Here is a 12,195-nt window from a genome sequence, read left to right as displayed (position 1 = left end):
CATTATATATATATATATATATATATATATATATATATATATATATATATATATATATATATATATAGATAGATAGATAGATAGATAGATACATTCTCTTACAACACCTGCATAAAAGGACATAAGTCACTTTTCACATGACCAAAACATCTCATAACACTAATCCATCCTTCAGCTACAATAACCTTTTTACAACTTCTACGGAATGGAATGAAATATAAACTTTAGGCCAAAGGCCAAGCGCTGGGACCTACGAGGTAAATCAGCACTGAAAATAATGTTGAAATAATTGTTAGGAGAGGGTGGAAAGTACGATGGAAGAGAGAGAATATGAATGCAGCTAGGGGCAGAAGGGATGCTGCAAAGAACCTTAAGTAATGCCTACAGTGCACCACGTGAGGAGCACAGATGGCACTACCACCCTAAGGGATTACCACTTCTACGTACTTCCACGTTTCTCACCATTTCAATTTTCCTTACGCCACAATGCTACGCAAACAGTTCATGTCAGCAGCTTCGACCCCTTTCATATCATTCGCATTCAACATCCGCACTTCACTGTGCGAAGATGCGCCATAAAGGGCAGATAAGCCCTCCTCTCCGGAGGCCAATAAAACCACACTTTTTCACCCCCGCAGGATTCTGGTAAAATATCCACATTGAAGTCGTTCTGCCGGGTGTGAGATATGACTGCACCATGGATTCCTATTGTAAAACGCAGAGAATGATATTATATATATATATATATGTATATATATGTATATATATATATATATATATATATATATATATATATATATATATATATATATATATATATATATATATATATATATATATATATATAAACAGGTATGAGGCCACGAGAAAATTGAAGCATGAGAGCGCCAACATTTTTGCTTTTAATCTAAGGCGTTTTCAAACAAGTTTGCTTGAAAATGCCACAGAGTAAAGGCAAAAAGATCATACACTCAACTGTTTCAAGTTCGTCGTAGACATATACTTTGTTTACATTTTATATAAGATCGTTATTCCAGCTAGAAAAGTTTATATTATATATATCAAATATATACAATAGCCTATGTACCATATATTGTACACACACACACACACACACACACATATATATATATATATATATATATATATATATATATATATATATATATATATATATATATATATATATAATATATATATATATATATATATATATATATATATATATATATATATATATATATATATATATATATATTGTGTGCGCACGTGCATGCGCCCGCCCGCTGGGTGGAACGTACTGAAGAGATCACTCATTGGGTTAAGTTCGCTTATCCTTTTTATTGAAGGAGTGATAAAAGATGAAAGGAAAAGAGCTCGTGCACAAGAAGGTTCATGGGATGAAAAAAAAAAAGGGTTGTCAATGGAGGGTGGAGTGATTGCTCTTAGCAGATAATCCAGTGTTAGCTGGCGATAACAGCGAGGCGAGGTTTTTAAATACAGATAAAATAATTTTGCTACAATTCATAAACCCTAAAATCAGCAGGAAAGAAAACGTATGGAACTGGAATATAAAATTTAGGTCAAAGGTCAAGTGCTGGGACCTATGAGGTCATTCAGCGCTGAAAATAATGGTGAAACAATCGTGAGGAGAGGTTGCAAAGTAAGATGGAAGAGGAAAAACATGAACGAAAGTATAGTAAACAGAACGAAAAAGATTGCAGCTAGGGACCGAAGGGACCCAGCAAAGAGCCTTAAGTAATGAATACAATGCACTGGGTGAGGTACATTGACGGCACTAGCCCCCTAAGGGGTACAATAAAAAATGTTAATTCGCATAGATTTAAATCACTGAATAGGTAAAACAAGTCCGGATGTAGCCTAATCTGTATAAAGAGGGGCGGATTAACTCTCCTTTAAGAAAGTGAGGTACGGCTTTCAGATTAGAACAAGAGCGAAGAGGAAAGAAAAAATGAGGCAAAAGAGTCAAGGAAAGGTCCAGTTGAGAAGAATGTTTTGCTTGGTACAGTATAGCCTACATGGAGTAGATAATATTAGTAATCTCTGGTGGTTAAGTCACACGAAGAAAATGGAGGATGATAGGATGAACGTAACACTGCATGTTGGATTTAAAATCTTCTAAAGCCACTCTTCGTTGAGGACTCGATTTACCACACAAACACACACACACACAAACATTTGGTATGGCGATGGGAAACCCACTTTCACCTGTTCTTTCAAATTTATATATAGAATTTTTTGAACGCCTTTACATCCCCAAGATTTTCCATTTTTCTGTTGATGATATTTTAGCCATCATACCCAAAGATTTGGATGTAAATAACATATTGGTTCTTCTAAATGATCGAGTTAAAGATGAATGTTTACCTTTTTTGGATATTTATATTAAAAGGGAACCTTTTAATTGTAAATTAAGCATTTACAGGGAAAAGACAAATAATATGACATAGCCTACGTACACTTTTATTCAGGACATCATATATTAATATGACATAGCCTACGTACACTTTTATTCAGGACATCATATAAACATAAAAATTTCAGTTTTTTCATCAATGTTTCTTCGAGCCTTGAGAACTGTCAGTCCTGAGTGTTTAGATCAAGAACTCAACAACATCAGAAAAATAAGAGATCTATGCTATCAAACCCACATTATGGCTATTTGTTACAATAAAGCTAAAATGACATTTATGAAAAATCGGAAAAAAAGAAGTGTCCACAAACACTTTTGTTTACCACATTTTATTGGATTTGAAACTGTAAATCCTTTTTCAAAATTGTTTAATACAATGTATCCTTCACCTATAATAATATCAAAAACATGCTTATAAAAAATAGCCCCCCAAAAGATAGCAATATTGTACACAAAGTTCCTTGTTTGGATTGTGATTTATTTACTTAGGTCAGACCAGTAAAGATTTAAATACCAGAATAAGACAACACAAATATTCAGTAAGAACAGGTCAGGCTAATAATGCTCTATTTTTGCATCAAGTGAAAAGTCCCACAGAACAAATTGGATGCAAAGCAATTTAACATTATGAAGTAATGAAACTATTTCCAGGAACTTGTTGGAATCTGTTATAAGTTAGTTGACCAGGGAGAAAAATCTTAATGTAAGCCCAGGATTATTTTCTTTTGATCCTGTAATAGAACATATGTTCCAGAAAGATTTGAAAGAGAGAATAAAGACGATTACCAATAGGTAGATTTCGATGTTGACCCGCTGACCGCTCTGTGACCTCCCAACCTTTTTGTACTCCATTAGGACTTATACCCACCATATATATACTCCCTTGTCTCTGTATATCTTTAGTTGCTGTGACCATGTCTTGGCAATAAGACGAAGGTACTTAACATCTCCACTGTTTTACTTTCCTTCGTGGCTGAAACTTTTTTCTTATAATCATCACGTTTTTACCTTTCCGTGATTTAAAATCAAATATATATATATATATATATATATAAATATATATATATATATATATATATATATATATATATATATATATATATATATATATATATATATATATATATATATATATATGATTAACTTGAATCCACTTCTCTCGTCCATGTTTCATCAAGTGGGATATCAATTTCTGCGACCCGAACTCAAAGCCTTATTTCTATCAGTATTCCTCTTACGAGAGCCTAATTAGATTTTCGTACTTTCCCCTGAAACGAACCGAAAATTAACTCTGAGCAGCGGTTCTTTTCAGAAAAGCCTTTCAAGTTCTCAAAACTCATCGTCAGAAATGCCTCTCAGTTTCCCAAAAATTATGGACAGAAATGCCTCAGTTTTGCGTAACTCATCGTCAGAAAAGCCTCTCAAATATCATCGTTAGCCTTCCGAATTCCGAATCAGTATCGATCCCGAAAAAACCTACTTTAAGTCTTCTGCTAAGGGCGTCCAAGGAGGAAAAAGGAGAAAATGGAACTTATATATGTCGAATTTGCCTCTGTGCCTTGCGCTCATCGGAAAATTAAAACGATTCAAGGAAGGAGAAAGGGTTCCATTTTTCACTTTTTAGCGTTCGCAGCTAAGGAAAAACGACGTGGGGCTTCCCGGCACCAAGGTCTATACAAGATCTTGGGTCTATAGACCTTGTCCGGCACATTTTCCTGTTTATCTTGCGTTAAGTGGGTGTACTTACGCTGAGAAGAGTTCTATTGTATTATGGCGTACACACATACACAAATATATATATATATATATATATATATATATATATATATATATATATATATATATATATATATATATATATTTATAGTCTGTACTTATATAAACCACTTAACCTACTAAGGGTTAACCACGTTGATAACTAGACAACAGTTACCACCACTTTTATGTTCTACGGATCTATAGAAAACCCCATTTAGGTGAAAGATGAGTGAAGCAGTGACTATAGTCTTGTTTCTCATTTTGAGATATCTTCTATTAGGAGAAACGGCTCAATGCTCTCTCTCTCTCTCTCTCTCTCTCTCTCTCTCTCTCTCTCTCTCTCTCTCTCTCTCTCTCTCTCTCTTTTTTATATATATATATATATATATATATATATATATATATATATATATATATATAAAATGTGCCCTAATTTGAGGGGAAGCCTACCAAACTGCTGACAATAACTGCCAAAAATACATGGTAATTAGTTCAGTAAGGTGAGCCGCAGTCAGTGTTGTGGAACATGGACAGCCAGTCAACTCCAAAACCTTACTGCCAAGATTAGGAATAGGGAAAGGGGCCAAGGCATAAATTATTATTATTATTATTCAGAACATGAACCTTATTCACATATATATATATACAGTATATATATGTGTATGTATATATATACAGGACCTTCCCGATCCCCTACCTACCCTGCCCCCACCCAGGTCGGACAAACAGGTTTGCAGGAGGAGGGTGGATGTCTCCACTACCCTCCCGTTCTTACCCCTCCCCCACCCGGAAAGGACAAACTGGTTTGCGGGGGGTGGGAGGCTGTATCATGTCTCCACTACTGTCATCCGGGAGAGGACAAACAAGATCCACTCGGATTTCATACACACACATTACATACATATATATATATATATATATATATATATATATATATATATATATATATATATATATATATATATATATATAAAGAACGTATGTGCCTTTTCCCCTCATTAAAGATGGATTTAGAAAGTGTTTCCTGATTTTCAACTAGTCTTGTAGAATGAATTTCTAGACCTATGTCATGCAATAAACACACATATCGTGCTTGTTGAATGCTCCATTATATTTAAAGTCCCTGACCACCGTAATGAGCAAGGAGAAGGAAACATTTACGGTTGTGAATTACTCAAGAGGTTCATTTCCGTCACCTCTTCCTTCCGCTGGCAAACCCGTCTTTCAGCGCTTGAGTATTCGCACGCGGACGTTAATTACTTCCGTTCATCAAAATGTGAATGACCCTCAGTTTTTGTTTTCTACTAAAATACCTGAGCGCAAATGCAAGAACTACCCTATTCCCTTTTGAGTTACTTGTTTAGGCTAAGTGCCCCTATGAGTGAATTGCAGGTGCAGGCGATTGGCCCAAACGTAATTTCCTTAACATCACCAGGATATAGGCTAATAGTTTGTTCGTCATATCCTATGGAGCAATAGGTCTATCAAGCATTAATATAAACAAATGCAACTTACGAGCTGTCTGAATAAGATACTAATATCTTAGAAATGTAATTCACAACCGTAAAATATTAAGAGATACAAAACCATTAGGTTATTCCATAAGCTGGATCATTCATCCACCAGTTGCAAATTAAAAAAGGCCTTATGCCAGCACGACTCTCTTTCTTGGAACAGGCCGTAAGGCGATCAAGTTTTTCGCAAAGAATCTGCCTTCCCATCACAATACGTGACATTTTATACGGGAAACAACTTAAAATTATTTGAAAATTCACTGCAAACTAAACTTGCCTTGATAAGATGCTCGCAACACATTAAGATAGGCTATGAGAAAATGAAATGAGACTAGGCCTATAACAACTTAGTTCCGGGCAGCCCTGCTTAAAAGGAATGCTAGGCTACATCTTTTGCCACCCATTCATCTTACAAACGTTGATAACTCCCTGATGATGCAATCGTAACATATCTGAGTGAGACACTTGCCCACATGAAGGGGATAACCTCGACAGCACACAGGCAGAGAACACCATAACCTCCCCCCCCCTCCCCTCCCCGTCGACAAGGCTCTCTCTCTCTCACACAGATGATACTAACACAGACCTCAAAAACATGGAAATACGGAATTACTCACCTCCATCACGAGTTCAAAGGGGTATTTGTATACCCTGACGGGAGATTGGTAGCTCTGCACCATCGTGAAGGTAGAGATTTCTTAATTTTTATCTAAGAGAAAAAATACAAGCACTAGACGGAAACACAATATCAGGAGCAATTCACACGCATGTCCCTTCACTGACTTGTCTGTTCATTCACTGAGTCTGGTCTGCGCGGCAGAGGCCAGAGGGACCCGCGAGTCTGCGCTACCGCTGAGAGGGAGAGGGACCTCTCTCGCATAGAAAAAGCTCGTTAGAAAACGAAGAAACTTAATCTACCAGGGGACACTAAACTATTAACGCACAACAAACGTTTCTCATGCCAGCGCAGTGTCACGTAATTGGTCCATTACGGCATAGTAACGTATGCCAGTAGACGTTAAACTTTCTCTATATCGAATTTTAACAAATAAATATTACGGTATAACAGTTTCTCTCAATCACCATTGCGTTTCTATTGGCGTTAACGCAAGCAGAACGCGAGGAACAAGGAGCAGACGATGTTCTCTGAATTACTTTTGTCCGAAAGTGGGTAATAGTTTGTAACGGGCCATAGATCTTTGATCACCTTCTGTATATTCAACTATGTAAATGGTTTTACTTAAATAACACCAGGGTTTCGTGAAATGAATGGCGAAAACACAATTAACAAAACAACAAGATCAATCTTAACTGAGAAGCTGAAGCCAGAGCCATAAGCAGAAGGCACTTAGATTTTCTGATGTCGGTGTAAGCGAACGGATGAGGAGGGAGAGTGGGCTCTAAGGTACAGTTCCTTTTAGGCGTGATATCTGAAGAAGCGGCCGGCTTTCTAAGAAGTGTCTTGAGCTGAAACTGTACGAAATTTTCAAAAGCATTATATTCTGTTTTTCTTGGTAAAACTAGGTGCAACGTCTTTGAAATAGAACGAAGTTAATTATATCCTCATGGGCTCATTGCTTGGATTCGTGAGAGGAAGAATGAAAATAGTTTGATTTTGGGCAGTAATACAGTTCATGTCTTATGTATTCTATATAAATTTATAAACAATAACAATGTACCTTATTAAAACTATTTCCTTTGAGTAAAGTAAGGTAAAAATAAGTTTACCGTAGGAGTTATTAGTGCCAAAGCACATTCAAATAGCTTTTGAACCTCTCAAAGCTTCTCCCGGCAAATCGTAGATATATATAAATTTAAGTTAGAATTAAAATGGAACATAAGACGCGTATTGACTTTAGATTACATTTGTATAAAAACAAAGCAAATTCCCATTAACACTGTCCTATCTACGTCGTGCAGTAGTAAATGGAATTCTCTTCACCCGTGATGAGAAATCTAACTCATACAGTGAAACAGTCATACGACACTGGAAATGCGAAGGAAAGCAGAGCATTTCTTAGCTGATAGGTACATAGGCTTTAAGGTGGATCTGAATGGGAGCTAATTTATTGTAAATATACATACACACACACACACACACACACACACACACACACACACACACACACACACATATATATATATATATATATATATATATATATATATATATATATATATATATATATGAGCGTGTGTGTGTGTGTGTGTGCGTTAGAATTGCATCCATTCATTTATCAAAACAATTAAACGAGAGAAGAAGCCAAGTAACCAAATACCAACTAACTGACGCAAATCAGGTTAACCAGTCACCTGGTCCAAATCAAAGTCAGTCAATAGTCAGCTAACCAATCAGCCAGCTCACAGAGAAAACAGAAAGCAGAAAGTAAATTATCCAACCGACCAAGAAACTAACCAGCAACAGAGAGGAAAAATTAAATTAACCAACAACCATAATGAAGCCAAGAAATCAGCCAGCCAGAAAGAAACCAGCCAACTTCCAAAGGCAACCAAAAAAACAACAGTCAAAAGAATGTCCTCTAGCAAAGCAAAGAAAAGCAAGAGACCAGACGGTAACCCAGAAGAAATATAAAAACTAATCAGCAACCATAGGAAACCAAGAAATCGGCCAACACCCCAAAAAAAACTAGAAATCTTCTAATAACCCAAAGTAAACTAAAAAAAAAAAAACAAGCAAATAAGAAACCAAGCAACAACCCCTGGAAACTTAGAAACCAAATAATCAAGATGCCATCCAAGAGACAGCCGATAAGTAAACCAAGAAACCTACCGACAAACGAAAAGGAAACCAAGAAACCTACCGACAACCGAAAAGGAAACCAAGAAACCTACCGACAACCGAAAAGGAAACCAAGAAACCTACCGACAACCGAAAAGGAAACCAAGAAACCTACCGACAACCGAAAAGGAAACCAAGAAACCTACCGACAACCGAAAAGGAAACCAAGAAACCTACCGACAACCGAAAAAGAAACCAAGAAACCTACTGACCCGAAAAAGAAAAACCGAAAAGAAAAGAATCCTACGGACAACCGAAAAGGAAACCAAGAAAAGAAACCGACAACCGAAAAGAAACCAAGAAACCTGACAACGACAACTGAAAAGAAACCAAGAAACCCTGACAACCGAAAGAAAACCAAGAAACCTACCCGAAAAGGAAACCAAGAAACCTACCGAACCGAAAGGAAACCAAGAAACCTACCGACAACCGAAAAGGACAACCGAAAAGAAACCAAGAAACCTACCGACAACCGAAAAGAAACCAAGAAACCCAAATAACCGAAACCTACCGACAACCGAAAAAAGGAAACCAAGAAACCTACCGACAACCGAAAAGGAAACCAAGAAACCTGACAACCGAAAAGGAAACCAAGAAACCTACCGACAACCTTGAAAAGGAACCAAGAAACAACCGAAAAGGAAACCAAGAAACCTACTGACAACCGAAAAAGAAACCAAGAAACCTACCGACAACCGAAAAGGAAAACCAAGAAACCAGACAACCGAAAAGGAAACCAAGAAACCTACCGACAACCGAAAAAGAAAACCTACCGACAACCGAAAAGGAAACCAAGAAACCTACAGATAACCGAAAAGGAAACCAAGAAACCTACTGACAACCGAAAAGAAACCAAGAAAACCTACTGATAACCGAAAAGGAAACCAAGAAACCTACTGACAACCGAAAAGGAAACCAAGAAACCTAACTAACCGAAAAGGAAACCAAGAAAACCTACCGACAACCGAAAAGGAAACCAAGAAAGACAACCGAAAAGGAAAACCAAGAAAATGACAACCGAAAAAGAAACCACAGATAACCGAAAAGGAAACCAAGAAACCTACCGACAACCGAAAAAGAAACCAAGAAACCTACCGACAACCGAAAAGGAAACCAAGAAACCTACCGACAACCGAAAAGGAAACCAAGAAACCTACCGACAACCGAAAAAGAAAACCAAGAAAACAGAAACCTACCGACAACCGAAAAGGAAACCAAGAAACCTACCGACAACCGAAAAGGAAACCAAGAAACCTGACAGACAACCGAAAAGGAAACCAAGAAACCTACTGACAACCGAAAAAGGAAACCAAAAACCTACCGACAACCGAAAAGGAAACCAAGAAACCTACCGACAACCGAAAAGGGAAACCACCGACAACCGAAAAGGAAACAAGGACAACCGAAAAGGAAACCAAGAAACCTACCGACAACCGAAAAGGAAACCAAGAAAACCAACCGAAAAGGAAACCAAGCCAACCGACAACCTGAAAAGGGAAACCAAGAAACCCTGGACAAGCCGAAACAAGAAACGGATGACAACCGAAAAGGAAACCAAGAAACCTACAGATGACAACCGAAAAGGAAACCAAGGACAACCGAAAAGGAAACCAAGAAACCTACAGATAACCGAAAAGGAAACCAAGAAACCTACCGACAACCGAAAAGGAAACCAAGAAACCTACAGATAACTGAAAAGGAAACCAATAAAAGGAAACCAAGAAACCTACAGATAACCGAAAGGAAACCAAGAAACTACCGACAACCGAAAAGGAAACCAAGAAACCACAGATAACCGAAAAGGAAACCAAGAAACCTACCGACAACCGAAAAAGAAACCAAGAAAAGAAACCGACAACCGAAAAGGAAACCAAGAAACCTACCGACAACCGAAAGGAAACCAAGAAACCTGCCGACAACCGAAAAGGAAACCAAGAAACCTGCAGACAACCGAAAAGGAAACCAAGAAACCTACAGACAACCGAAAAGGAAACCAAGAAACCTACAGACAACCGAAAAGGGAAACCAAGAAACCTACAGATAACCGAAAAGGAAACCAAGAAACCTACCGACAACTGAAAAGGAAACCCTACCGACAACCGAAAAGGAAACCAAGAAACCTACCGATAACCGGAAAAAGGAAGCCAAGAAACCTAGACAACCGAAAAGGAAACCAAGAAACCTGCCGACAACCGAAAAGGAAACCAAGAAATGTACTGACAAACCGAAAAGGAAACCAAGCGACAACCGAAAAGAAAACCAAGAAACCTACCGACAAACCGAAAAGGAAACCAAGAAACCTACTGACAACCGAAAAGGAAGCCAAGAAAACAGACGAAAAGCCGAAAACCAAGAAACCTGGACAACCGAAAAAGAAACCAAGAAAACTGACAAACCGAAAAGGAAACCAAGAAACCTACCGACAACCGAAAAGGAAACCAAGAAACCTACGGATAACCGAAAAGAAAAACCAAGAAACCTACCGACAACCGAAAAAGAAACCAAGAAAATGTGACAAACCTGATGAAACTAAGAACAAAACCGAAAAGGAAACCAAGAAACAACCGAAGAAAACCAACCGACAACCGAGCCGAAAAGGAAACCAAGAAACCTACTGGACAACCGAAAAGAAACCAAGAAAATGTACTGACAAACCGAAAAGGAAACCAAGAAACCCTGGATAACCGAAAAGGAAACCAAGAAACCGACAACCGAAAAGGAAACCAAGACCGACAACCGAAAAGGAAACCAAGAAAACCGACAACCGAAAAGAAAACCAAGAAACCTACAGATAACCGAAAAGGAAACCAAGAAAAATAACCGAAAAGGAAACCAAGACAACCGAAAAGGAAACCAAGAAACCTACCGACAACCGAAAAAGGAAACCAAGAAAACCAAGAAACCTACCGACAACCGAAAGGAAACCAAGAAACCTACCGACAACCGAAAAGGAAACCAAGAAACCTACGGATAACCGAAAAGGAAACCAAGAAACCTAACCGAAAAGGAAACCGACAACCGAAAAGGAAACCAAGAAACCTACGGACAACTGAAAAGGAAACCAAGAAACCTACTGACAACCGAAAAGGAAAACCAAGAAACCTACCACTGACAACCGAAAAGGAAACCAAGAAACCTACGACAACCGAAAGGAAACCAAGAAACCTACGGACAACCGAAAAGGAAACCAAGAAAACCTACTGACGAAAAGGAAACAAAGAAAACCGACAACCGAAAAAACCAAGAAACCTACCGACAACCGAAAAGGAAACCAAGAAACCTACCGACAACCGAAAAGGAAACCAAGAAACCTACCGACAACCGAAAAGGAAACCAAGAAACCTACCGACAACCGAAAAGGAAACCAAGAAACCTACCGACAACCGAAAAGGAAACCAAGAAAACCTACCGACAACCGCCAAAAAAAAACCAAGAAACCTACCGACAACCGAAAAAGAAACCAAGAAACCTACAGATAACCGAAAAGGAAACCAAGAAAACTGACAACCGAAAAGGAACCAAGACAAACCGAAAAAAACCAAGAAACCTACCGACAACGAAAAGGAAACCAAGAAACCTACCGACAACCGAAAAGGAAACCAAGAAACCAGATAACCGGAAAAGACCGACAACCGAAAAGGAAACCAAGAAAACCTACCGACAACCGAAAGGAAACCAAGAAACCGAAA

General features: G+C 38.0%; 1 protein-coding gene across 6 annotated transcripts in view; it reads right to left on the bottom strand.

Annotated features, from left to right (window-relative positions):
- retm (real-time) overlaps window positions 1–6,517 on the bottom strand; it is a 262,293-nt gene extending 255,776 nt beyond the window's left edge. For all 6 annotated transcript variants that reach the window (XM_067088028.1, XM_067088029.1, XM_067088031.1 and 3 more), the window contains exon 1: window positions 6,324–6,517. In XM_067088028.1, the coding sequence (XP_066944129.1) occupies window positions 6,324–6,386 (63 nt within the window). In that variant the 5' untranslated portion in view covers window positions 6,387–6,517. The remainder of the gene's footprint in view (window positions 1–6,323) is intronic.
- Between the last annotated feature and the right edge of the window lie 5,678 nt (window positions 6,518–12,195).

This window comes from Macrobrachium rosenbergii, chromosome 44 (assembly GCF_040412425.1).
Source record: "Macrobrachium rosenbergii isolate ZJJX-2024 chromosome 44, ASM4041242v1, whole genome shotgun sequence".
Lineage (NCBI taxonomy): Eukaryota > Metazoa > Arthropoda > Malacostraca > Decapoda > Palaemonidae > Macrobrachium > Macrobrachium rosenbergii.
Note: the sequence above shows the minus strand (reverse complement) of the source record. Positions and strands in the feature narration are given on the sequence as shown.